We start from the raw sequence: 27,975 nt of genomic DNA, 5'->3' as shown, positions 1-27,975 counted from the left end.
TTCTTTCTGTCTGTGATTGGCTAGTGGTGACTAAAAGCGGCGGTCTGGAGCTGAGGTGTCAGTTTGGTTAAAGGGACTGCAGATGCGCGTGTCTTAGATCCATCACTATGGCGTATCGGGGCTTGGCCCAGGAGTACATGCAAATCCCGGCCGTGACCAGGACTTATACTACAGCCTGCGTAATCACCACTGCCGCTGTGGTAAAAACACGTAGGGAATGAGAGACAGGAGCACAGGATTTAGGGACATCGCGAGCTTCAGGGCTGCATGGGGTATGGCTGCACGGGGAAGGAGGGGGCTGCTGGAGAATGTATGTACAGTGCAGCTAATGTGAGGGTGTAGAGGAACAGGTGCATTGGGCTAGAGATGCGTGTACAAGGGGAAATCACTTGCAGAGAGATATGCAGGGGCATAATGTATGGTACAACAATGGTTTTCTAACACTACAACGAGCTATCAACTAGTTTCCTGAAGGATTGATGCAGATCGGGCTACCCCCGCTCGCATAAATGGTCTCGGAGCCCCGCATTGTTCAGGACTGTAATCCAAATACAAAGAAAGTCAAAACTGGATCATCCTGACCTAAAAATATGATGCCAGATGCATGTTTACCGTGTTAACTAATTGTTTTGTGTACCCAGCGCTCCCAGATTTAGCCCTCTATCTTTAGTATCTACAACAATGTGTTTCATGTTCATATCCTGTGTATCTCATTGAGTCCATCACTGTATATCGATGATGAAACAATATGGCATATATTGTAGGGAGGGCACAGAACGGATTGGAGAAGTAGCCCAGTGATCAGAGCAGTGGGCTGACGAGGGGAGCCTAGTTCAAATCCTACTGGTGCGCCTAGTGATCTTGGGCAAGTTACTTAAGCCTCTGTTGGGAATCAGTTACTACAAACTTAGATCATAGGAACCTCCAGGAATAGGGAAATACCTAGTGTGCTTGGATGTAACTCAGTGAGCTACTACTGAAAAGATGTGAGCTAAATCCAAATAAATAAACTCACTGTAAGATAAGAATACTGTGTCAGGAAATCATGAGCTCGGGGCTATATAACAGCTGTAGAAGTTTTTGCAGTATATTTATTTATTTATTGCATTTGTACCCCACATTATCCCACCTATTTGCAGGCTCAATGTGGCTTAAAGGATGTTAGTATGATATAGTCATTACATGAAATTAGATACAGTCGATAATAAGCTGAAGGTAGAAGAGGATTTGGATGGGAGGTGTTGGGTAAGATCATGTGAGAGGTGTTTTACAGCACATGGGTGATATAAGGAGTGGTTTGTTTCATTCAGGATGTCTTTTGTAGGCCTTGTCGAAGAGGTGTGTCTTCAAAGATTTGCGAAAGCTGGTTAAGTTGTCCGTGGTTTTCAGGGCCATGAGTAGTGCATTCCATATCTGTGTGCTTTTGTATGCAAAGGTAGTAGCGTATGCCTGTTTGTATTTAATTCCGTTACAGCTGGGGAAGTTCAGTATATGTAACTTGGCAGAAGCAAAGCACACTCTCCAGACAGATTTCAAAGTAAGTTGTGGTGGGAAAATATTTTGAAATCAGCCAAACTTTTTTTTAGGATACCTGAATGTGCACCGCTTCAATAGTTTTCAGGTAATTATATATAACCACTTGACATCACAGGTGGGAAGATAAACCAATAAACATGGTATCCAAGTTCCACAGAGGTAGAAGTCTGAGGCTAAGCCCTGTCTTACAGCAGCAAAACTAAACCCCAGCTCAGGCATCCCTCACCTTAAACATACTATTTTCACCTCTTCAAACCACCACTTTTCCAGTCTTGCTGCTTCAATATGGCCCAGTAGCAGGGGCAGTTCAGTTCTGGACTCTGCTGATGGCATTGTCTCCTGGTTTGGTACCAGGCACCAAATTTTATGCCTGCAGAAGTTTTACATCCTTGAAATAACAGCATACATCAATTGCTAGTATTTGGGCAATGCTGGGTTCTGTCTGGACATACTGTGATGTGCTTTTGTGACTTTTTATGTAAAATACAATACCTATATTAATCCTTGCATATGGATTACCAAATGTGTTCCCACATGTATTAAGCTCTTTTCTTTATACACAAAATGGGGGCACTCCCCTTCGTACATCTCAGTCTATGCCTAACTCTCTTTTCTTTCTCCCTCACAGCAGTTGGAGTTAATTACCCCTTTCCAGTTGTACTTCAACCCAGATTTGATTTTCAGGAAGTTTCAGGTCAGAATCTTTGCCGCTGAAGTATATGGGTTTGGTTGCGCTGCCCATTCCTAAATGTACTAGTGTAAGATATCTTAAACGCCTGTCTTAAGGAAAGGGGATGCATTTCATCAGGTGTAAAAGGGCTACTTCTGTTAACTGTGGCAGGAAGAATGAGGTGCCTTACCTAGAGCTGCTTGCAGCCCTCATTACTAGTTGTTTTCTCTTGAACAATACCAGGAAAATTGCTTAGAATGAACAATTGAAGAAACATGGCAGCACAGATGAAGGGTGATGTGAAACCTGTAAATCTGATCTATGATGGCTTCAAAGACCTCTCTCATGGTTTTCCTGTATTCCATTGGGTCTCTCGCTGTGTTTTCTCATCTCATTCTGCATACCTTGGCTGCTGTCGAAGACAGGATGCTGGGCTTGATGGACCTTTGGTCTTTTCCCAGTATGGCGGTGCTTATGTACTTATGTACCTTCTGTTTTGTTTTACAGCTCTGGAGACTGGTCACCAACTTCCTTTTTTTTGGGCCTCTAGGATTCAGCTTCTTTTTTAATATGATCTTTCTGTATCCTTTTTGGGCTGCATGCTACAGTTGCAGGGGGCACACCTAGGATGGTTTCAAGCAGGGGCGTATCTGAACTTCAACGGTAGGGGGGGGGCCAGAGCCGAGGGGGCACATTTTAGCCCCCCGGTGCCGCTGACCCCCCCCCCCCCCGCTGAAGAAGACGACGACACCACCACCACCACCTTCTACTTTAACCCCCCCCTCGCCAAAGACGACGACACCACCACCTGGCTCCAAGTACTTTGAACCCCCCTCCTGCTGTCACTCCGCCGTTGCGCCTCACCTCCCTTTGCTGGCGGGGGACCCCAGCCCCCGCCAACCGAAGTCTCCTTCCTTCCTTCGTTTGGGTTTGGTTTCTGACGTCCTGCACGCACGTACAACGTGCAGGACGTCAGACTTACAGAAACAGTGTTTCTGTGAGTCTGACGTCCTGCACGTTGTACGTGCGTGGACGTCAGAAACCAAACCCAAACGAAGGAAGGAGACTTTGGCTGGCGGGGGTTGGGGTTCCCCGCCAGCCAAGGGCGGTGAGGCGGGACGGCGGAGTGACGGCGGGAGGAGGGGGGTTGAGAGGGTCGTCGGTAGGGGGTCCAGGGGCAAATCTACGGGGGCCAGGCCCCCGTGGCCCCATAGCAGATACGCCCCTGGTTTCAAGCCTTGTATAGTCAATGTGTGGTTTTTATGTCCAGCTGTGGCACCTGCCACATTGCTGTTTCTCCAGCCTACTTTCCTATACTGCTGGCCACCTTCAGGTATCGATACTGCCGCATGTTGGAGGAAGGATCATTTCGGGGAAGGACAGCAGATTTTGTCTTTATGTTTTTATTCGGGGGACTTCTTATAACAGTATCCTTTCTGGTCCCAAGAGTCTGCTTTTTTTATTAATAACTAATTTATTTATATATATAGCATCTTTCATCCTAGCTTGCATAAGTATCCTTGCAAGGTAAATGCAGCTTAGTGTCTGAGCACTATGGGCCTGTTTTGTAAAGGAGACAATAAAATAGAAATAAATCAAAGCACAGAAAAGAAAATAAGATGATACTTGTTTTAATGGACTAACTTAATACATCTTTTGATTAGATTTCGAAGGCAACTCTTCTTGTTCAGATGGGAAATAAGCAAAAATTTATTTCCGATCTGAACAAAAAGGGTTACCTTCGAAAGGTAATCAAAAGATGTATTGTTAGTCCAATAAAAAAGGTATCTTATGTTTTGATTTATTTCTATTTATTACCTTTAAAAGTGGATTAACACAGCTAACACATCACTTTACTAAAGGAGACGATAAACCATCGAGTTAGGGGAAGGCTAAAAAAAAAAAAAATCCTAGGCAGTCAGTTGCTGCACATCTTGTAGTTAAAACCAGCATTGCTGAGTTCTGCCTTTCAACCTAGGCTTAGCTCCATTCTCTTCTTTTAAGGCACCTGGTAACATTCATCTGTTCATGTAATGGGCAGGGAGAACACAGCTGGAGTTTGGGATAATGTCACTATAAAGAAACAAGCAAGCAAGCAAGCAAGCAAGCCACTTTACTTTGCAGTAACTGTGTAAAAGCAGCAATTTCTAAATAGTAAAGTTAAGTAGCTTTCTTCTAGTCCAGGAACAGATATTTCATGCAGCTGAAAGGCCTGAGCGTTCAAGGGGAGAGCAATTTTTATATATTGCTTTATACCATGGTGCCAATGTGGTTCACAATGTTTAAAAATGACAAAATATACCAACCACATATATAAATAGCAATTACTTCAGAACTGTAAAAAAAATAAAGAAAAACATTCTCCTTACAGCACCAGCCAGACCTCTAGGCAGACTTGGTTAACTGCCTAGAGCAGCACTGATGTGGCAGCAGGTCTACAAGAGTCAAAAGACTCATTGAAACGGGTGCAAGGCTTTGAGCATCCACTCATGTCCAAGCCCTGCCCCCTCTGAACTTCCTATGTTTGCAATGCCATGGAGATGGTGGGGAAGTAGAGATGCTGGACTTACAGGATAGGGAAGGGGAGATACTGGGTTTGGGAGGAAGGGCCTTGAGCTGTCCCCATTGTGGGAAGGTGCATGGCCGAGGGTTCGCCCTGGAGCAGCCATTCCCAACCCAGTCCTTGGAGCACATCTAGTCCCATTGGGTTTTCAGGATATTCACAATGAATATGCATGAGATAAATTTGCATGCACTGCCTCAATTGCATGCAAATTTCTAGCGAGCTGTTATTTATTGACTCATGCCCGGCCCGAGCCTAGCTCATGTTATCACAGCATTTGTTCCCCTTACCCACAGTCATGTAAGCTGGCAGCTGACTGCTGTCGCTGTACCCTCTTGTGTCCTTTGCCCACTCGTTGCCATTTCGAGTGGGATGTCTGAGCTCTGTCCCTGCTAGCTTTCCCCGGAGTCTCTGGGGGGGGGGGGGGGGCTTCCTGTTGTATCTCTGGTAGTATTGCTCTGGCTTCAGCTAATGATCTCGCTTGGTGCATGCGGCCCTCTTTGTAGAATACCAGAGCAAAAGGATGCTTCCAGCGATTTTATTTTAGTTACATTTGTACCCCGCGCTTTCCCACTCATGGCAGGCTCAATGCGGCGGGCAATAGAGGGTTAAGTGACTTGCCCAGAGTCACAAGGAGCTGCCTGTGCCGGGAATCGAACTCAGTTCCTCAGTTCCCCAGGATCAAAGTCCACCACCCTAACCACTAGGCCACTCCTCCACTATGGCCGATACCGGATGCCGAGCTCCTGCAGCCTTCTTGTTATCGGTTTCAGCTCCGCTCGTCGCCTTAACATGGCAGACGCTAGGTCTTGATAGATCTCCACTTGGTATGTGTCCCACTTGAAGCTTTGCAGGCGCCTGGCCACCTGAAACACCCTCTCTTTTAGCTTGTAGTCTTGGAAGCAGGCAATGATGTCTTTTGGCAGGTTGTTCCTCGCTGGGCCCAGCGTTCTGTGGGAGCGCTCCAGCACAACTGTGGTGGCCTCTAGCGGGGTACTCGCTTCTTTCAAGATAGCACTCACCACTTGCTGCACCACTGCTTCACAATCAACATATTCCGGTGTTTCAGGTATGCCTCTAAAGCACAGGTTGTGTCGCTGGCTCCTGTTCTCTAGATCCTCCATCTTGTCTGCCAATTGTTGTTGTCCCAAACGGACGTCTGCGACTGCCCGATCTAGCGATCTGAGTTCTTCTGTGTGATCCTCTATGAGGGACTCCATCTCTTCCATCCGGTGCCTAGTTCTCTAATTTCACCACGGAGATTGGAGCCCAGCGTCTCCAGCTCCGCCCAGACCGCCTTTACATCTGCTCGAATCTCCTGTAGCCATTCTTTTAACTCCGCTAGTGGATCCACGGCTAGTTGATCTTGATCCTCCCCAAAGAGGCATGGGCTTTGCTGGGACGCACTGTCTGTCAGCTTGCGGGTGCGCGCGGGTGGATTTTCCAAGCCCACCTTGCGGTTTGCTGCCATTCCGCCTTTAAAGCCAAATTGGCTGAGTTCCGCTTGTGTACTCGGATCGCTGCCACTTATTCTATCCCTGAGGATCAAAATCATGCAAGGAGGGCTCGGTCAGTGGGAGAACTCTCGCTTTTTGTGCTCCGGTGAGCAGGAGCGGAGTCTTTAAGCCACCATCTTCTATGGTGACGTCACTTCCTCGTAATTGCATGCAAATTTAACTCAAGCATCTTCATTTTGGATATCCTGAATATCTGATGGGACTAGTGTGTTTAGGAATGGCTGCCCTAGAGCAGTGTTTCCTAAGTCTGGTCCTGGAGTACCCCTTGCAGTCAGGTTTTCAGGGTGTCCACAATGAATATGCATGAAAGAGATTTGCATATAATAGAGGCAGTGTATGCAAATCAAGTTCATGCATATTCATTGTGGATATCCCAAACACCTGGCTGGCAAGGGGTATGCCAAGATTGGACTTGGGAAACACTGCCCCAGCGTGCCAGATTGGCCAGGCTGTTCAGGAGACAGGGCTGACTCAAGTTACCTAATGTAACTGGAGAAAAAACAGGGCACAATGCTGGCTAATATACACTGGGTGTTAGAGGATGCAGAAAATTGCCACCTTAGTTCCCAGCTATGGATATCAGGCAGCACCAGGTAAGGCTTGGTAGTACACACGCGCTATCAGACCCCCATCTTGGTAGAGTGTATGCAGTGCTAGAACAAGAACCTAATGTTGAAATGAGGCTGGGGAAAAATATCTGGCCTCATTTTCAGGTAATTTCCTAAGGCAGAAGGGGGCAAGTGGAACTTACTTCTTAATATCTGCTGTGAAAATGGAGGGCATTTACTTTTTATGATTGAATTGTGATGTCTCCAAGGCAGGCTCCTTGACTCTGTAGCTTTCAGCTGTTTGGTCTCTTTGCCAGCCTCTTCTTCTTGGGCCAGGCTTTCACCATCATGCTGGTTTACATCTGGAGCCGCAGGAACCCCTACATTCGCATGAACTTCTTTGGGCTACTAAACTTTCAGGCTCCTTTTCTGCCCTGGGTCCTGATGGGCTTCTCTCTGCTCCTGGGCAACTCCATCCTCATTGACCTGCTGGGTAAGAAGACAGTACCAGGCACTGGTCACAATGCATGTTTCAGAGCCCAGAAGTGCTGGTACGTAAATGATTATTATATGGTGAGGACAGCCTTTGGCCCAACAACAGATATTTTATAAATGTGGTGCCCTCTTTATAACAGATTAAAAACAGAGGGCAGTGCACACAGTAAGCTTTGTTGCTATATATAAATGAAACCTCCAATAGAAGAATTATTCAACTTCTTGCTTATTTGCTATACAGCAGCAGATCTGCCCAAAGCAACAACAGAAGAAAATTCCTTTTGGCTTTGAGAGGTAAATGCACTGCCAGCAGTATGTGCCTGCCTGCCTGGCTTTAAACATTAAGTCTTTGGCACCGGAAAATATAAAGGGTTTTTGTTGGGCTGCTGCTCCATTTAAGGTATCTTCAATAACTTATGTAACCAGGAAAAGTTCCTTCTTGAAGTTCCACTCCCAGCAACTAATCAAAGATTGGTTAATTAAAACCACATTAATTTGCTCTCTATAGGGATTGTTGTGGGCCATCTGTATTACTTTCTGGAAGATGTATTTCCCAACCAGCCTGGGGGAAAGAAGTTACTTTTAACTCCAGGGTGGCTGTAAGTATATGTCTGCTTCTTTTCCATACCTTCCCCACCCCAGTTTACAAAATCAATTGCAGTTCTCTGGTCAGCTCTTGGGCACAAGGCAAAGCCAAACAGGCTTAGAGAGAGACATTAAACAGTGGCCTCTGCTACATGCCCTGTCCAGCTCTGGACTTCTGCATAGGTCTGCTAGGCCCGTGCCTAGGCCAGCAAAGTTCCCAGGGCTGCAAAATACTGCTGTCGCAAGAGACAAGCAAGTTGTGCGTCCTGCTGACAAAAAAGCCAAGTTTCACAGCCCTACAGGGCCAGAAACAACCAACCCACTACCTCCTCCAGCTTTCACGGAGGCTGTGATAAAGGCTGGAGCAAGCTGCCAAGATACTAGTGGATTTCTAGAAATCTGTGGAGGTGGCCATACCCTAAATATGTCAGTGCAAGTGCACATACAGTAAAGGGTCACACGCTGTTTGATGTTCTGCAGGAGGCTTATATTTGAGGTGCCAGAGGAGGATCCCAACTACAACCCTTTGCCGGAGGATGGGAATGAAAGGAATGAGGAGCAGCAGTAGCAGTGTCAGCTAATATGCAATCCTTTCAGCTCTGCTGGGGTTCCTTGTGCTCTTTACATACAGATGCTGTAAGACACAATCTACGTTACCTGCAATATACAGAGACTGGCATTCACCACTGACCCATGCCTTTTATTAAGAAATTAAAGAATCTTATTTTGATCTGGAGCGCCCAGGTCCTGCTGTTTGTGTCTCTCTCCTAAGAGTTCTGGTTAGACATGAAAAGCAGCAAGTTTGGAGTGTATCTAAAGGACTGGGCTGGAAATGCCTTATGTTACAACCAGGCACCAAGAAAGCCAATTACATGCTTTCTGCCCTCTAACATTTGAAGGGTGTCCCCTACTGAGCCAACACAAGTTCAGGCCTGGGTCATTCTATAGTCATAACCAGTGGTTGAGCCTCTGTTGTGTGCAAATGATGCTCATGTGCCTATTTTAAGAATTTATGAGCAACATTCCCACAACAGAGCAATAGCAGCCTGTCTTACCATGGATTACTCCAGCACAGCAGAAACACTGTTGGTGCCTGATTTATGGACTCTGTTCTCCTTGAGGCAGTATGATGGGCTCTGGCAGAGTGTGAAGGTCACCTTTTCTACTACTGCCATTTCATTGAACTGAGAAGCAAAAGTGAATTTTTTCCCACCTTTTATCATCAGGCTCCACTTCACACTTTTACTGTTTCCACTCCAAGCCATAGTCTCTCATATCCTGGTAGGTATTTTAAAGCAAGCTACTGAAATGCTTCTGCTGGGCAATGCATACCAGAACAACATGGTCTACAGAAATGAAATACAATAGCTAGATAAAATGGTGATAAACTACATGTTGCAAATTGCTGGGAAATATCAGGGCGTAAGAACTGGAGGGGCAAAACAAAAAGGTAGAGAGGCTCAAACTAAAATCAAGAACAAACAATCAGCCCTTTGCTACAAGGGTTATAATAATTACAGAGCACTTTAAAGCACATTCTTTACCTCAATGAGAGGAATGGCTCATTTTACATGTGGACCGAGCTAGGATTTTCTGCTAAACAAACCTGAACATCCAGATAATACAATACTACAGGAACCCCCAAATTAATCTGCCAAGAAACTTAATACAGCTCTTGTTATGGTTATGTCAAGTCTACCAAAACCTATAAAAGTTAAGAATAAAAAAAAAAGCAAGCCAAATCAAATATGGTGGAGTCCTTTTATTTAAAAAGTTGTTCTAGATGTGCCTGTGGCACCTATACAAATAAAAAATGAAAATCAAAACAAGGATGTTTACATAGCTCACGTATACAAATACATTGGAGGGCCTGGGTCATCTTTTACAGGTCCGCCAGGGCTTGGGCACCACTAACACATGGTACTGATCTGGGGAGGGAGGGGCAACGAGTGCCTGGCCAATGGAATGTGTGTTTCCCCCACGCCCCTGTTCTGGGACCAACAGCTGCAGAGACCACCCCTCGTTTCCATCCAATCTTATATTCCTTTTGCTTTTGATTTATGTATTTATGTTTGGGGGGGAGGGGTTACACCTCCAGGATGCGAACAGTGTTCGTCAGGCATGATTTACCAGGCTGGAGCTGTGTTGGCAAGACGTCTCATACGCCTATAGGGAGGAAAAGAGAAAGGGGCAACGTAAATGATAAGGAGGCTGTATGCTCATCTTTCACCTCAGGATAACGGCAAGAAACTGGACTGGGGAGCCATCCACTGATCAGCCTCTGAAACAAATGCCCTTCATTGTGTTCCTGAACTTCTGTTCAGTGCTTTCCTACACAGTTACAGCACAAAGAAAGAGGCTTGGTGAAGGAGAGATTCCATGCAGCACATTTCAGCCAAACAACATCCCAATGCAGATAACAATCCCAGCCAGAAAACACTGTACTGCATGGAACCAAGGCCTTCCTAATTAACAGACTGAGGCACAAGTGGTCAGCATTAGACAGGAACTCAGACTTGCAATGCTCTGCTGTCAGTACTAGAGAAGAGCTTCTACAGCCAGTCCTTACGAACACACAACAGATTTGGTTTTACAGGTTACTAAACATAAAAAGCAATGTGGTTACTAAAGCAAATGCATGCAACTTTCAACTTGAAAACCAGACCTGCTGGGGATCTAAAGGCGCAGATTTGAGACCCCACTATTCAAGCACCATTATCCCTCTTAGCACCATCAATCTGTTCATGTTCCAGGGAGAACACAGCTGGAATTTCATAAGCCACTTTACTTGTGCAGTAACTGTGTGTACAAGCTGCCATTTTGAAACACTAAAGTTAAGCAGGTCTTACTTCCATGCAACTGAATGGCTTGAGCATTCAAGAGTGACTGATCACTGGAAGGATGGGCCAGAGGGTCACTAAACTCCCTGAAAACAGACCAAGTGGGCACCATCTTGGTGGGAGGAATCACAACTATTGCACAGAGGAAATTTACATACAAGATACCATAATGGTGCTCACTACATCTGTGTTAGGGACAACTGACAGTATGCCTTTAATTAAGGATAACAGGAGATGGGACTGGCCAGGCTGACGCTGGAGCTCTTACAGCACCAGCCATCAAAAAGCCCTGCAAATAAGCCACTAGGTGGGATGGATTGTTGTTAGTCAGCCTGCCTCTTCCAGCTCCCTGCTCTCTCAAAGCACCCTTTAGTCTGCCATAAAGCTATGTCAACTAAACCCTATGGGAGGTAATGCCAAAAGAGGCCAAGAGGAGATAAGTGATTTCAAGCACCTGGAAGCCATAACACACTGCAGGATGGGATATTGCACTTAAAATATGAACATCTGTTTTGTTTGCTTATCTTGACTAGATTTAAGCTGCATCTGTGTAATGCGATGTCCTTTAGTAACACTAGTGAAATAAGTATACCAGCAGCAGCAGGAGAACATGCTGGAGGATGAAGCCTGGGAAGGAAATATAAGCTTCCTGTAAGATGAATCTTAACTCAAAATTCCACTGATCCATTATAAACAAGGCCTCTCTTTCTGCAGCAGCTTGAAGGTAGATCTTGTGGACTCTGCATCAGGTAGGCAGTATAAAGTATATTCAGATACTGTCATTTAAAACAGTAAGAAATCAGACATTCTTTTGCAAATTAGATTTTGGAAATCACACTATTATAGCCATTTAATGCTGTGAAACCTCCTTCAATATCCTGTAAATATTCAGCCTGATATAGTAAAGAGGAATGATACTTATTATTCATAAATAAAAAGCCAAGAAAAGCAGATTGTCTTGTCCTGTGCACATTCAATAGTAAAGGTTCATGTATATTTATTGAATACACATATTAAACAGCACGTAATTTTTAAATCCTATTGTTCCTTCATGATCTCAAACCCTATTGTGCATCTGATTATTGTGGGTTTGTCTACTCAGCTAAAGCTGCCTGACGTCACCTCAAAGAATACTGAATTTGTTTCTGCACAAGAAGCATTTAACTCTTTTTCCTCTCTCCTTCCACACTTATTCACAGAAGTAGTGCTTTTTATTCTGGAAATTATAGACTCTATAGTAGTAGATAAACTCCAAGATCACAGAATCAATTGTATATTCTGGCAGACCATAACTTAAGAGGCCAACCAAAACCAACCTGAAATCCGGGTTCAGGTTTCCACTGAAAATGAACAGGCATTGTTGGTGGAAACGTGAAACTGTAGCCCCACCCCCACTGATGTAGGCCAGCCTCACCCACTCCTCTGACAGAATACACATCCACCCACCACTCAGATCTCCTCCCACCTTCTCCTGCAGTAGGCCCTTAACACTTGTAAAGGTTCTGGTAGTGTAGTGTTGTCTTTGGGGCAGGAGCATCCTGAAATGCTTCTGCCCCCTTATCTCTGTGCTGAAAAAAATGGCAGTTGAAACTGCCATGGCCACAACCTCCTTCAGTAGTTGCACGAAGCTGCTGCAGGAAGTCACAGCCACTATTTTTTTCAGCGTAGCAGATGGCGGCAGGAGCAACTCAAAGACACCACTAGACCATGAGGGCCTTTACATGGTAGGCAGGGGGGGGGGGGGGGAGAGAAGCTACAGTTTTGGTTCCAGTTGAAACCGAGCCGTGGATTCGCTTTTGGCCAGAACCAAAACTGCTTGTTTTCAGTCGGCCTCTGGTCTCTACCATAGCTGCCAATTTTGTATGGATAAATCCTGTATCTGTACCATAATATCTAAGTAACAGAGATGGCATAACATATCAAAAGTCTTAAGTTAAAAACTCTTATCTTTTCATTAGGATTTTCTCTTTGGTTGCCCTTCTCTATATAAAACAGCACAGCTGCATCTCTCTGGCCAAGAAACACCACCCTTCCTTCCATGCTAGCAATAACAGCCAAACAAATGGAAGTCCACCGTATCTCTATGAAAAATCCTGTCAATTCCAATTCTAAAACTAGCAGTACAAAACCAGAAGGGCTGGTTCCTCAAAGAGGCAGGATTTTGGCACCAAGTTCTCTGCATTATCCAGAAACATACTGTTAAAGTGCTCTCTAAGGAATCATTACACCCTGTGGGTTGTTACCCCTTCATGGCACCAGAGGCTGAGTTTAGCAAAGGGACGTGAGCATAATGTCAGATTATCTCAATGTGAGACAAAATAAGAGAAATTCTCAAATGAATAAAAGTGGGGTAGTGAAACTGATGCTACTATGTCTGAGTGCTGAGGCGTGTGAAGGGTAGAAAATAAGCACACTGAGGGGTGTGGGGAAAGCCAATGCTAAAGCACTAAGGGAGACTTGGTGCTATGGCACAGTTATTAGCACTGGGAGCAAGGCTCCAATCCCACCAACAGCACATCAAAAGCAACTAACAAAATCACTTGCAAAGTGCCATAATGCTTAAATAAGAGCTTCAAAATTCAGAAGCACAACATTTACACAGACAGACAAATAGTTGTTTCTTTTTAGAATGATGCAGGAAGATGACATTCTTGCCAGCTGGCTCTTGGGCGAAAAGATGGTGTTTATAGTCTACCCCGGCGCGATGCCCGGAAGGAAAAGCGTATGAAACGACGATGGCACCTGGTGTTCCTGTCCTGGTCACGAATCTTCTTCTCCATCTCCGCATCAGTCAAAGTTTCCAAGAGGGGGCACCACTGGTCTGCATCGCCTGTATTCCGGATTGCAATCTCTACAGTTGGCAGTGGGTTCTCACTGAGAAAATAAAAGCAATAGTAATTCAAACTCTGCTGAGGACCCTGCAATCTCACACACACACACACACACACACACACACACACACACACACACACACGAAATTCGAGTAAGTGCCAAGATACTTTTTAATTTGGTATCTACTCAACTAAAGCCCCCCAATAAAAGCAGAAATAAAATATCAAACAAGGTGATAACAAAATATTACATTAGTCCAGTAAAAACCTAAATTACGTTCGTTAATGCTGCATGAGCCGTTGGCTCCTAATGGTTTGGTCGTATGTCAGAAAGGGAATGAAGAAAGGGCAGTGTATTATCTTTGAATGATTTCCCCCCTATGAATTGCTCAATTACATAATTGCTACTGTGTTGTAAGTTGCAGCAAATAAACTGAAAACATTATATAAGCCTTATTTCTATCCTATACTGTCTTATATTCCACTTTTATCCCTAAGAATTTAAAAAGTGTATTACAATAAACAAAGCCTTCTTAATAAAGGGAATTACAATTTAACTCAGAAAAATTATTTAAATTCCATAATTAATCCTGTTAATTAGAAAATAAATACGTTTTTAGAGCTTTCCTGAAATTTGAGAAGAAATATTCCAGATTTTCTCACACTGGTATGAAAAAGCTTGTCCCCAAACTAATTTTAGCCGAATACTCTTCATAGAAGGAAAGTCTAAATCTAGTCCCTGTTTTTTATCTTGAGTTCCTTAGAGTCCTCACCAGATCAGTCTAGAGCTTGCAGATGTTGGGTCTATCGACCAGCAGGTACAAATAGAGAAACCAGAATAGTGTGGTCTGCCCTAAGAGGGCAATGTGCAGCTCCAGCAGCTTGGTATTTATTTCCAGCAGATACAACACAATTTCCTATGCAGGCCCTAGGCTGATCTGTTAAAGCCCACTCCTGGATCAGCCGACTAAAGCAGGGCATAGAAAATTATTAAGTTGCATTTTGCCTGGTAAGGGGTAAATCCCGGAGGAGCTTGGGTCTTTCCTCCACATCTCTTGCCTTCCTCGTCAGCCAGGCACAGTTTAACATACATACATATATAAATAAATAAATAAAGATGAGAGAAAGAGGAGCAGCTAGAAAGGAAAAAATTCTGACAAAAGGAGGTGGTCTGACAAAGAAGCCTTCTATGGTAAGGGTGTTTGTTTTACTAGTCTCTCTCATTTTATTCTTCCTAGCGGAAGTCCAGGAGCATGGAATTGTAGGGCTCAGGTTATAGCCTGCCTTGCTGGAAGTGGTTCCTGCAGCTTTCACCTTTCATTATCTCTTGCTCACTTTTTATTTATACATTTATTAGGATTTATTTACCATCTTTTTAAAGGAATTCACTAAAGGCAGTGTACAACAAAAACAATATTCAAACAATACAAAGTATGGCATACTATGCTACATTAGTAACAAAAAAAGCTTTGGGAGCAACTCCGCTCAATTGTATGTAATGACAACTGAAAAAAATACATTACAATTTATATATTTATTACATTTATAGCTCAACTTTATCCAAGGCGGGTAACAATATTCGCATATATAGTCTGAACACGTAACAATTGTTAAGCATCCTAAGCTAAATGAGCACTAGGCAGCTTCTAACCAAGAGGAAAAAAAAAACCAGAGGAGAAAGACGGTCGGTCAGATAAGTTTTCATGCAACTAAAAAGGCTTTCAAACACAGGTGAGATTTTAGTAGTGGCTTGAATTGTTGAACATCTATATATATAAAAGGCACCACTGAAGCCTCCAGCCGGAAGTGTGAAGCGCCAGAGATATCCAGTTTCCCCATGAGTGAAAGAAAACAGCACAGCACGAAATCCCAGGAAACAGTGAAGGACTCAGAGGGGGGAGGGGAGAGAGATGCCCTCACTCTCTCTGTAACAAAAACACAGAACAGCAGGAAACACTGAAGGACTGGACTGGGAGGGGGGAGGGGGAGGGAGAGAGGGCAGAGGCACACACACTCCCACATGCGCACTCTGAAGAAAACCTTGCTAGCCCCCGTTTCATTTGCATCAGAAACGGGGTTTTTTTTTTACTAGTCTTTACATGATCTCAGGTACCTGGATAGAGCATTCCATGCGGATGGGGCAGCAATAGAGAATGCTCACAGTTTTGTCTCGCCCTAAGTTAGAAACATAGAAACATGACGGCAGATAAAGGCCATATGACCCATCCAGTCTGCCCATCCTCTGTATCCCCTAATTCTTCCTGTTCCTAAGTGATCCCACATGCTTATCCCATGACTTTTTAAATTCTGGAACAGTCCTCGACTCCACCACCCTTTCTGTGAAATAGTACTTCCTTAGATTACTCTTAAGCCTATTCCCTCTTAACTTTGTCGTATGCCCCCTCATTCCAGAGCTTTCCTTCATTTGAAAAAGGCTCTCTTCCTGTACATAAATGCCCTTCAGATATTTAAATGTTTCTATCATGTCTCCTCTCTCCCTCCTCTCTTCCAGCGTATACATGTTGAGGTTCATAAGCCTGTCCGTATAATTTTTGCATTCAAGACCGCATTTTGCATTCAAGTGATATGATTTAGCAGGAGGTAGACGGAGATGATGGACCATCTCAGATCTTAGTGCTCATTTTGGTTTATATATGATAGCAGGGAATTCCAAAAAAAGGCTGAAACGTTCCCAAATATATTTCGATGCATCAGTACAAGAGTCTTGAATTGAACTCTGTATGTTACTGGGAGCATGTCGGAGTAATATGTTCAGACCTTGGAATTCCAGTGATCAGTTGTGTAGCTGCGTTTTGGATGATCTGCAGAGCTTGGGTTCAGGATGCTGATATTCCCAGACATAGAGTTACAATAATCGATCTTTGTCAATACCAAGCCCTTTACAATCGTCCGAAAGTCAGGAGGTGTTACCATACCTTTCAGCTTGCTCAACATGGAAGTTGGGGGGGGAGGGGAAGAGGCCGAGATCACATGGTCTATATGTTGTTGCACTGTCAGACTGGTATCTAGGAAAACTCCCAAACTAGAGACAAAGAGCTTCATAATCACTTTTTCACCACAATATTCAAAACATTTCAGGTAGTGATGAGGCCAGAGTCCTATCTACATACATCTGCAACTTTTAAAGACATCTTAGCCTGACTCATCCAATCAACAATTTTGTCAAATTTTCAGTTGTAGTTAGGTCCTGATCATGTTTGTTAACAGGGATAATGAACTTGTACATCATCTGCACATATTCCATACGATATATTTAAACCTTGGAAAACAGCCCCTAAAAACACCATAAACAGATTAAATAGTACTAGAGGGCTGAACCTTGTGGTACACAACACGTGATTAGGAAGCTAGTGGAAATCGTGTTCTGTACATTGACGTGAAATCTTCTTCTCTGTAAGTATGAGAGGAATCAGGATAGGACTTGTCCACCAATGCCTCAATATGACAGCTTTTTGAGTAGGAGTTGATGGTCGATAGTGTTGAATGCGGATGCAATATCAAGTGTGACAACACAGAAATTAATGTTCTGGTCCATTCCAATTCTTAATTCATCTAGCATTGATAGCAGCAGAAATTCCACACTATGATTTGGTTGAAAGCCATACTGGAAGTTAACAAACAATTTTTTCCCATGAACTCCATTAGTTGGTGTAATACAGATTTCTCAATCATTTTGCTAAGAAGCTAATTAAGTGTAATTAAAACTCTAAATGAAAACTCTCTTCTTCTTGTCCTAATTAGAATAATTGACTATAATGAAGAGTTGAGCTAGGGGTGGGTGGGAGTTGGGGAGACTTATGTAATTATGTTAAAATGTTATAATTAACAGACTATTCAATTTTTGGTGCTTTTTCTTGAATGTAAGCCACACTGAACCTGAGCTTGTTCGGGATGTGGGATACAAATATCATAATAAATAATAATAATAATAATAATAACAGCAGCATAATGCAGGACTTGTGCGAAGATAGATAACAGTGACCATTGAATGGGGAAGGTCACGTTTTCTGAGCACAAACACTTTAATACATAATATATATTTTTTTATATATTATATACTGTGAAAGGCTAGATGCCTTAGTTCAGCAGCGGCCATTAAATGGTCCAATTTGTGTATTCCATCATGCGCAGATGCTCAAAACTCTGGTGCTGTACGTAACAGTGCCGGAAAATAGCAACACTACAGTATAGCAAAAAGAACTTCCCTTTGCTCAGTGATAATGGAATGCAAATTTTATGTACACTGTTAGAGCTCAGCATTGTGAAGTAAGAAGGGGGTGTGTGTGCCCAGCACAGGTACACAAGAGGGAGTCCTGCATTGCCAGGGGGAGGAGACATCAGCGCAACAGCCCGATATGAGAGAAGGCAGCAGCAGGAACCGGGGGGGGGGGGGGGGGGGGGGGGGCGTGTAGAACGTAAGGCTCACCTCTGGCCTCAAGGAGACCATCTTGCCTTGCCTTCAGTTGTGATGCTTCAGTGGACAGGAGGAAAAACAGCAAGTGCACAGACAGGAAGAAAGACAGCAACAGTGCAGTGGTTTCATTATCTCTCTCTTTCCCTTTCCCCTCTTCCCCCACCCCCATCTTGTAAAATGCAACTTTTACCAGGTTTCTTGCAGTCAATGTTGTTATTGGTTTCCTCTTCAAAGGAATTTGCCAGGCTGCTTACCTAACGCCGGCTCCGAGCTGGTGTAAGGTTCCCAGCGATAAGAGCACCCTTGTTCAGGGTGCTCGTTGAGTATCATGGTGCATCGTGAATTACCTAATTTTAATGTGATTTGCATGCTACTTAAATGAACCTTTGCCGTGGTCTTTGTTCCCTGCGCATGGAACCCTCCAAGCATTCAGCGCTAGCAAAAGCAGGTGCTAGTCCAGCGCTAAGGTCCTCTAGTGCCCGCATTTGCTTCTGAGCATTTTGGGCCTCAGTGGCCAATGTTGGGCAGGGTACTTCATAAAATTGCCTCTCACCTGGGTCCTGTGATTCTAGTAACTCCAGATTGGATCAGGGACCTTGGCATGCAGACTTTGTTCTCTTCAAGTGGGTCAGATGCTTTGTCTTCCCTAGCAGAGAGAGCTCTTATCCCAAGGTCCAGTATTCATGGAAAATCCATTTCCCTTTGGTGTTACTGTTTGGCTCTTGAAATGTCAAGACTAAGGCTGAGGAAGTCATTACCACACTACTGTAGGCTAGAAAGCGTTCCACTTAAACAGCGTATGCAAGAGTCCGAGTATTTAAGATGTGGTTTTCTGAAAGATCTCATTCCCCTTTCCAAGCTTCTGTAGTTCAAATCCTAGCCTTTCTTCAAGGTCTCAAAAAAGGTTTGGTTCTTGGTTCCTAAAAGGTCCAGGCCATGGCCCTTGCTTGCTTTAGGAGCCATTCCCCCCCCCCCCCCCCCCCCATACTCTTTTTTAGATGCAGATTCACATATAGTTAGGCTTTTGAAGTGAGCCAGCTGACTTTGGTCCCCGTTTTAGACTGTTTGTCCAAAGTGGAGTCTTAAAATTAGTCCTCAGATTGCTACAACTTGCACCACTTGAGCTTGTGAAAATGGCTACTCTTAAAATACGACCTCTAAAAGACTGTATTCTTATTAGCTGTAGCTTCAGCCAGGAGAGTTTGAGTTACAGGCTATTTCTTGTAGAATTCCTTTTCTATGTTTTACTGAGGCTGGAGTTTTTATTCACACAGTGCCTTCTTTACTCCCAAAAGTGGTTTTCCCCTTTCATCTGGATGAAGCTTTGATCCTTCCCTCCTTTTGAAGAGAGGACTGTGGCAATGATTTTGGGTCCTTGAAGATGTTGGATGAGCAGCGAATACTGAGATATTTAGAGGTGACTAATGATTTCCGTAAATCCAACAGGCTGTTGGTTCTTTTCAGAGGTTCTAAGCCAGGTGAAGCAGCCTCTAATGCTACAACTGCTTGTCAGTTAAAGGAAATAATTTCTTCAGCTTATCTTCTTGCAAGCAAAAAGTCACTCTAGGTGGTGAAAGCTCATTCCATGAGGGGTGTGATTACCTCTTTGGCAGAACTGTGAGCAGTTTCCTCTTTCCTCTGTAGATATCTGTACAGCAGCGACATGGTCCTCACTTCACACTTTTTTCAAAGCATTACAGACTGGATGTGGCAGCTACAGAGGAAGCTTCCCTTGGGGATTCGGTAATTAGAATGGGGATGTCTGAATCCCTTCCAATTTTGATATGTTTCATTAATACTTGATCACCATCTTTCAAGAAATCTGTCAAAGCGGTTTACAATAATTCAATAAAATAGCAAAGAAGGCACTACAATAGATCATAGGAAAGAGGGGGTAGTCTTGCAGTAGTCTCGGGGGCCCCTGACTCAGGCCAGCCTCTGGACAGGTAAAGTCTTAAGGGTGACTATGGGTAGTACGCATCTTCAAAGGGGGGGGGGGGGGGGGGTTAAAGTCTGCTTTGAACTTGTAATGTGAATGCTTGAGGTGAAGGGTTGATGGGAGTGAGTTCCAAAGGTTGTGGCCAATAACAATGAAGATTCTATTCTGGATGAAATCTTAGCACACCTTGCAAAGAGAATGGATAATGAGGTTGATGTTCTGAGATGACCAGAGATGCCTGGCAGGGGAGTGCAGTATGGAATTAGTAAATGTGGAAGATATGCTGGGGTACCAGAGCACTGTGTTTTGTGTACTAGTGTTAGGCTCTTAAAGGGAATGCAGTGAGAGATGGGGAGCCAGTGTTCTTCTCAAAGTAGAGGAATAATGTGGTCATACTTTTTTGCCCCTTGATTAGTTTAATGGCCATGTTCTGAATTGAGTTGCCGTAATCCAAGTGAGATATTATGAGTGAATAAGAATTCATAAAGCTGAAGTATCCAATAGATGGCAAACAAAATGTATTTTAGTTTGAAGAAACAGCTTTTCATTGTATTAGAGATCTGAGGTAAGAAGTTCATGGTATCATCAAAGAAAATGCCTAGTATTTTAATGGAAGGAGTGAAGGTGATGAATGTTCTTAAGAATAACGTTGGAGTGGCAGGTGGGGCTCTTCAATCTGTGATTAGGCCTCGTAATATTTCAGGATTTAATTTAAGTCTGTGTTGATGGAGTCAATCAGCTACCATAAATAAATTTATTGAGGTCTTCTCTTATTGTTGCCGTCTAGGCTCATTAAAACCTGTATGTTGTCCACATATATGAATGGTGTACAGCTGATCAAATGTATGAGTGTGAGTAACGGGGATAAAGATATTAAACAATGTTGGTGCAAGCAGGGAGCCCTGGGGCACCCTTAATGATAGAGAGTAAAGGATGAGAAAGTATTTTGCCAATATTGGTCCTATCTGTAAGGTAGGAGAGTGAAACCAACTGAGGGCTGTAGCTGTAAAACCTATATCATGAAATCTGTTTAGTAAAAGACTGTGATTGTCAAGATCAAAGGCCACGTTGAGATCAAGTGATATAACTACAGGTGATTTATCCTGATTCATGATTTGGTAAACGGAGGTAGTGATAGCAAGGAGAGCAGTCTCAGTGCTGTGTATTTTGCAGAATCCTAGTTTGGTTAGGCTAAAGAACATTAGTTTCTTCTATGAAGTCTTCTAGGTGATTGAGGACCATATGTTCCCTTAGTTTAGAAATGCAGGGAAGCTGATTAGAATGCTAAGGAAGGAGAAATTAGGGCTTACCTACTAATTTCCTTTAGCCCCACCAAATCAGTACAGATTCCTGCCCGGATTTAGAATAAGTTCAGCATTGTTAGTCACAGTTGACTTCTCTATTCGAATTCTTAATTTATACAAAGCTGCTCAAATTAACAAGTTACTTGGTTGATAGATACATAAAGGAAGAAACATGTCTTTGCTGGGTACAAATTTAGAGTGGAAAGTTCCACTGCTTTATCATCAAAATACTGAGCTGCTGGAGCTGCAATGTGCCCTCTTAGGTCAGAGCAAATGATTTTGTATTTTCTTTCTACACCTGCTGGTCAAGTAACACCCATAAGTTCTGGACTGGTCTGGTGGAACTAAAGGAAAGAAAATTAGTAGGTAAGCCCTAATTTCTCCTTCTACGTGTTTTGCTTGGAATAGAGAATCCTCTTTCCTGTTACTAGTGGAGTACACTGCAAAAGTGGTCTAACCCATGTGGAACTCTTACAAAAGTCTACCAGCAAATAGCTTCACCACACAGATTTCATTCCATAATTCATTAAACTACATTGTGGAAATGAAAATCAGAGGACTTACAATGGCAATTTTTGTTAAGAACAAGGTTATGTTCAGCTAAGATTGCTATTTACAAAATGTGTAGACTTCAAAATGGGTACACAGAAACCGGGTGAGGGAAAAATATAATCTGCTTTTAATCACCAATGAGAGCTCAAAGAGTCTGGACAGTTCCAACCAAGCTTGGGGACTATATAAGCCACCAGACGTAATCAGATGTCCCCTCCTCCTGCAACTCAGAAATCACCTGCCTTCCATTTCAAGCTTTCTGATTTGAGCACACTCAGTACTTTTCCATGGCAATAAACACAACCCTGAGTCTCAACATACTACATAGAACACAACATCCTGCTACCTACTTAACCTACCCAAATTATGATTTATCTTTATTCCTCTTTGGCTGCCAATACCAGGAAATTAAATACTTGGGCCAAGAAAAGCAAAAAGTTCTTCATTTGCAGTATTTGTCTTTGAGCAGAAGAGATGCTGAAATAGATAGCACTTCCCGACACGTCGCAGTACTGGGTTATAAAAACCTTCTGTACAAAAGTAAACACAGCACTAGAAACTATTTTCTAGATATCAGAATATATAGTTCTCACTGTTTTTGATACTGGATAGTTAAATACATGGTATGGGGAAGGGGGTGGGTGGGAGTGCAGATGGCTGCCGGTGTACTGAGCAAACGTGCTAGATCACAATGACAAAATGTATTTTATTTTAAAATTTATATACCACGTACAACCTAGGTGGTTTCCATATAAATATATATAATAGAAAGTCTGTTAGAAGGTAAAATTAGTCCTTACCTGATCATTTTCTTTCCATTAGTCCCAACAGATCAATCAAGAGACTTGTGGGTTATGTCCCTTTGCTAGCAGGTGGCAATAGCGAGAACCTCAGGTTTGGTATATATGACCCTGTGCAGCTGCGAACTCCTCAGTATTGTCGATACCACAGCAGTGGGAAAAAAAAATTAGAAATCCATAGACCAAGATCTCTCCTGCCTCTACAAAGCCTATGAAGGCACCTCGACTGCTCATGCGGGAGACGATATTTGACACGTCCAACAGAGAAGTTTACTTTCCTTTTTAACCTCTATATTGTAGGCGAACCAAACAAAAGAACCTGATCTGCAAACAGGAAACAAAGCATTTGGACAACAAAAATGAAACACTGTAACAATCAGATAGGCGGGCCTCTGGATTGATCTGTTGGGACTAATGGAAAGAAAATTATCAGGTAAGAACTACTTTTACCTTCCTTAGCGTCCCACAGATCAACCCAGATGGGATGTACCAAAGCAGTCCTCAAGTAGGGTGGGACACAGCAATCCCAATAGCCAGGACCAAAGCCCCAAAGGACGCATCCTGGCGCACCATAATGTCCAATCTGTAATATTTAGAGAAGGTACGCGCCCTGAGAAAAGGTCCAGTTTCCTGCCAAAGCGGCTGCTGGTGTCTCCGCAGTATTGGCCAGCGCCAAAGACCCCAGTACTGGTGTCTGTTGCGGTCCCTGTGTGCCAAAGCGCATGCACGCGTCACATGCCCCAGACGCTGCTTTCCAGTTCCCAAACCGGGAGCACCACAGCATTGTCATAAGCCCAAGGGCTGAAAACCACCTGAACCCTATTTCCAGCCACCGCTCAGCACTCCCTCGTCTTTCCACCTGAAAATACTAATGATAGAAACGCTCACTGGAGGCCGTTTCTTCAGAGGTTTTGCTTCAGTGGGTTATTTTTTTTTTTTTAAGGAGAGAAAACTGAAGCCAGAGACAGTTAGAGGCACTAACACCCAGAGGGGTCAGCGGGAAGAGGAGAGGGAGGGACCTGGCACCACCAGATGTACCCTAAAAATCCCACATAGGGAACCTCAACCCCTAACTCAATGCAGAGAAGCATGGTTATGTCTCTCCACCTGCTAGAGGAGATGGCAACTGCACGGGGTCACATATACCAAACCTCTGAGGTTCTCACTATCTCCACCTGCTGGCAGGGGGACATAACCCACAAGTCTCTGAATTGATCTGTGGGACACTATAGAAGGGTTCCTCAGCCCCTGTCTTAGCCCACAAGACCCATAGCTGAGCCAAACGACTATAAACTGATTTTCAGGTTTCCTGACACCAGTGTTGGAGGCGAGTCATGGGCCTCAAAATACAAAATGTGGCAAGGGTGCCACTGTCTGCTTATAAAGTGATGTCTCATTTAGCCTGGATGCAGTTTGGATATCCCAGTGCTTGATGCACCACAGCCTTTGCAGAACAGTGCAAACAGGTGGGGCAGGTGCAGCGACAGGATTATCATGCCCTGATGGAGAATAGAGACCTTTCACCCCTAGGGACCAATGGAGTTGCTTGAGGAGCTACACTGGGAGTGGAGAGAACAGAAGACATTATGGTAATTGGAGTCTCGGTCCATGAAAATGCTTTATCAGAAAAACCAGGTACTGCGAATCTAGAATCAGTATGGGATGCCTTGGTGGGACTAAAGGCATCCTTTGAAAAGGATGGATTGTGTCCTAGGTCCCTATGTCTCAGTGCAGGATTGAGTCTGGACTCAGTATGGATTGGTAGATTTAAAGAGCTGTGTTTCTGTCTAAATTAAAAATCTAACTGGTGTCCATAGAAGGCTGGAGAGATTAGAGAACTATGCTAAAAGACTAAATCTGAGATTTGTTAAATTTTCCTAAATCCCCCTTGGTTTCACCACTGGGTATTTATTTATTTATTTTAAAATTGATATACCACCTTAAAACCTAGGTGGTTTCCAAACTTATATACATAATGAAAACAAGACAAAAAATACAAAACAATCCAATTATTACCCACTAGATTAAATCAAATAAAAATGTTACAGCAGTACTATCAAAACATCTTTAAAAGCACCAGTGACGATCCATTATGTTATTTACTTAATCTATTATGTCATCCTGTTCTCTATTTAATATCAACTGTACCTTTCTACTCTGGAGTGGCAAATGCCATGAAGGAAAATTGTAAGCCACATTGAGCCTGCAAATAGGTGGGAAAATGTGGGATACAAATGCAGCAAATAAACAAACAAACTACCTACTGTATTAGAAAGACTTTCTATGTGCCATCAAGGGCTAACTCTGGGGTCCAAAGCCAGAGGAATAATCTAGATGACTGGCCTATTGGAAAAGTCAAATCTGGAAGTCTGTGGAAGAGAAAACCTGACACAATATATTTGTAGCATTTGTATGCCACATTTTCCCACCTAATGGTGATCACCAATTCCAGAAAAGAGAAAATACATAGCTAAGATGGAGGTGACAGAGTGGATTAAATATTCAGGTGAAGAAAGTTCATTTTCATGCCGAGAAGTAAAAGGTATAAGATTAAACTTCAATCGTGATAGATCAGTTTGAACAATCAGAAATAATAAGCTTCAATATGCATGATAAAATCTGGATGTTAAGACAAATTTCCTGGGATGTACGATTTCTGTTTTTCTTCATATTTCAAGAGCCTCACAGGAAAGATGGAAGGCCTTTCTTGAGATAAGGCAAAGACTTATTTCCTTGGAGGAAACTTTACATAAGTACACTAAGTATTGCAATACTGGGACACACCAAAGGTCCATCAAGCCCAGCATCCTGTTTCCAACAGTTGGCCAATCCAGGTCACAAATACCTGGCAAGATCCCAAAAAAGTACAAAACATTTTATACTGCTGTCATGTCTGTGGTCGTGACCACCCTCAGACTTACCCTATTTCTGGGAATCAGTGTCTGTGCTGGTTTCTGTCTACTTCTGAGTTGGCTCTGTTTCTGTCTCTGGGTGCTGGCCACTTCCAGCATGGCGCTGATTGCCTCAGTATACTGCACCTGTGTGGGTTTAACCTCTCTGTGCTTCAGTATACTGTTCCTGTTAGCTCTGTCTCTGTGGGCTGGCTGCTCTAATGGCTTCACTACTCTACACTTGTGTGTATTGGGCCTCTCTGTACTTCAGTGGGCTGTTCCTGAGGTAGCTCTGTCTCAGGCTGGGTGGGCTGGCTGCTTCCAGCCTGACACTAATTACCTCAATAGACTACACCTGTGTGGGTTAGGACTCTCTGGGCTTCTGTATGCTCCTTGCCTGTGGCCTGAAGGGGTGACCTCATCTGTCAGGGCCTTCTTAAGGAACTGGTGTTCTGGTCTTCAGTGCCTTTGCATTGCCAATGCCTATGCAGTGCCTTAGGTCCCAAGGTTAGTGTGCTGTTTGCACAGTTAGCTTTCCTTATCTTTTCTTGTGGGCTTCCAGCCCTTCTGCTTTGCTAGTTATTATCACCTGTGGGCCTTGCCTTCTGGCTCAGGGTATTATTGCTCGTAGGCTTTCTGCCTAGGCTATTACTTACCTGTGGGCTTCTTGCTTTCCTGCTCTGGGTATTATTGCCCTGTGGGCTTTCAGCCCTTCTGTGTCTATTGTTCTGTGGGCTTCCATCCCTTCTGTGCCCATTGCTCTGAGGGCCTCCAGTCTATCTGTGTATATCCCTTTTATCTGTGGGCTTCCAGGCCTGCTGGCTGTATTACTGCGGCCTGGGGGTTTCCAGCCTTTCTGTGGGCTTCTAGCCTTTCTAGGTGTATCTCTCTCTGACCTGTAGGCTTTCAGCCTGTGTATATTTTTCTCTGTGGGCTTCTAGCCTGTTATCCCTGTGCAGTGGCTCTGCTCCCTGTCTCAGGTTGGTTAGCGGCTGATGCTGCAGCCATTTCTCTCCTTTCTATCTGTTAGCTACTGTTGCTCCAGTCTAACCCTTCCTCTGGCAAGCGTATCTGTCATTCCCATTCCCTTGAGCTTAGCTTGTATGTAGCTCCTGTATCCTGCTTCTCAAGCCTGAACCCTGCTGTAGGACGTTGTTCCTGGATTCCTTGTTGCTTGCCTCTTCAGCTCCAGCCCAGCCACTCCAGTCCTGTCTACTTCAGCCTGTCTTAGGGTTGCCTGTCTCCTGTTGGGTGGTTTTGCCTGCTGCTGCCACCTCCGTGACAGCAGCCCAAGGGCTCACATTTCCCCGAGAGACCTGACAACTGCTTATTCCAGAAATAGTGGATTTTCCCCAAGTCCAATTTAATAATGGTCTAAGGACTTTTCCTTTAGGAAGCCATCCAAACCTTTTTAAAATTCTGCTAAGCTAACTGCCTTTACCACATTCTCTGGCAACGAATTCCAGAGTTTAATTACACGTTGCATGAAGAAAACATTTCTCCGATTCATTTTAAATTTACTACTTTGTAGCTCCATTGCGTGCCCCCCTAGTCCTAGTATTTTTGGAAAGCGTAAACAGACGCTTCGTGTCTACCCGTTCCACTCCACTCATTATTTTATAGATCTCTATCATATCTCCCCCTCAGCCGCCTTTTCTCCAAGCTGAAGAGCCTTAGCCTCTTTAGCCTTTCCTCATAGGGAAGTCATCCCATCCCCTTTATCATTTTCGTTGCTCTTCTCTGCACCTTTTCTAATTCCACTATATCTTTTTTGAGATGCGGCGACCAGAATTGAATACAATATTCAAGGTGCGGTCACACCATGGAGCGATACAAAGGCATTATAACGTCCTCATTTTTGTTTTCCCTTCCTTTCCTAATACTACCTTTCTATTTGCTTTCTTAGCCGCAGCAGCACACTGAGCAGAAGGTTTCAACATATCAGCAACAACACCTGGATCCCTTTCTTCGTCCGCGACTCCTAATGTGGAACCTTGCATGACGTAGCTATAATTCAGGTTCCTCTTTACCACATGCATCACTTTGCACTACCTCACATTAAATGTCATCTGCCATTTAGAAGCCCAATGTCCCAGTCTTGTAAGGTCCTCTTGTAATTTTTCACAATTCTCCCGCGATTTACCGACTTTGAATAACTTTGTGTCGTCGGCAAATTTAATTACCTCCCATCTCTAGGTCATTTATAAATATGTTAAAAAAGCAGTGGTCCCAGCACAGATCCCTGGGGAACCCCAATAACTATCCTTCTCCATTAAGAATACTGACCATTTAACCCAACTCTGTTTTCTTTTAACCAGTTTTTAATCCACAATAGAACACTACCTCCTATCCCATGACTCTCCAATTTCCTCTGGAGTCTTTCATGAGGTACTTTGTCAAACGCCTTCTGAAAATCCAAATACACAATATCAACCAGCTCACCTTTTTCCACGTTTGTTCACCCCTTCA

At 43.7% G+C, this 27,975-nt stretch overlaps 2 protein-coding genes across 3 annotated transcripts in view; one reads left to right on the top strand and one right to left on the bottom strand.

Annotated features, from left to right (window-relative positions):
* The first annotated feature begins 12 nt into the window (after positions 1–12).
* On the top strand, positions 13–9,558 carry DERL3 (derlin 3). The gene is made up of 7 exons (XM_030218483.1): positions 13–200; positions 2,165–2,230; positions 2,714–2,787; positions 3,540–3,633; positions 7,132–7,327; positions 7,838–7,928; positions 8,395–9,558. Exons 1-7 carry the CDS (start codon positions 108–110, stop codon positions 8,480–8,482), a joined length of 702 nt encoding a protein of 233 aa, XP_030074343.1. The 5' UTR covers positions 13–107; the 3' UTR covers positions 8,483–9,558.
* A 103-nt stretch (positions 9,559–9,661) lies between these two features.
* Positions 9,662–27,975, bottom strand: part of SMARCB1 (SWI/SNF related, matrix associated, actin dependent regulator of chromatin, subfamily b, member 1) — a 48,441-nt gene continuing 30,127 nt past the window's right edge. The window contains exons 8-9 of one of the 2 annotated variants that reach the window (XM_030218482.1): positions 13,497–13,628; positions 9,662–10,080 (exon numbers count right to left, since the gene is read on the bottom strand). In XM_030218482.1, coding sequence (XP_030074342.1) covers positions 10,041–10,080; positions 13,497–13,628 — 172 coding nt within the window. In that variant the 3' untranslated portion in view covers positions 9,662–10,040. Of the gene's footprint in view, positions 10,081–12,498; positions 13,629–27,975 lie in introns of those variants that run through there. The other variant, XM_030218481.1, reaches the window with a different exon arrangement.

This window comes from Microcaecilia unicolor, chromosome 11 (genome assembly GCF_901765095.1).
Source record: "Microcaecilia unicolor chromosome 11, aMicUni1.1, whole genome shotgun sequence".
Taxonomy (NCBI): domain Eukaryota; kingdom Metazoa; phylum Chordata; class Amphibia; order Gymnophiona; family Siphonopidae; genus Microcaecilia; species Microcaecilia unicolor.
This window is presented reverse-complemented; position numbering and strand designations above follow the sequence as displayed.

Excerpts from the sequence above, each read along its gene's own strand:
- DERL3 (XM_030218483.1), top strand. The coding sequence starts at position 108 with ATGGCGTATCGGGGCTTGGCCCAGGAGTACATGCAAATCCCGGCCGTG. Across the intron at positions 7,328-7,837 it reads CATCCTCATTGACCTGCTGG|GGATTGTTGTGGGCCATCTG; the intron begins GTAAGAAGACAG and ends TGCTCTCTATAG. Across the intron at positions 7,929-8,394 it reads CTTTTAACTCCAGGGTGGCT|GAGGCTTATATTTGAGGTGC; the intron begins GTAAGTATATGT and ends GATGTTCTGCAG.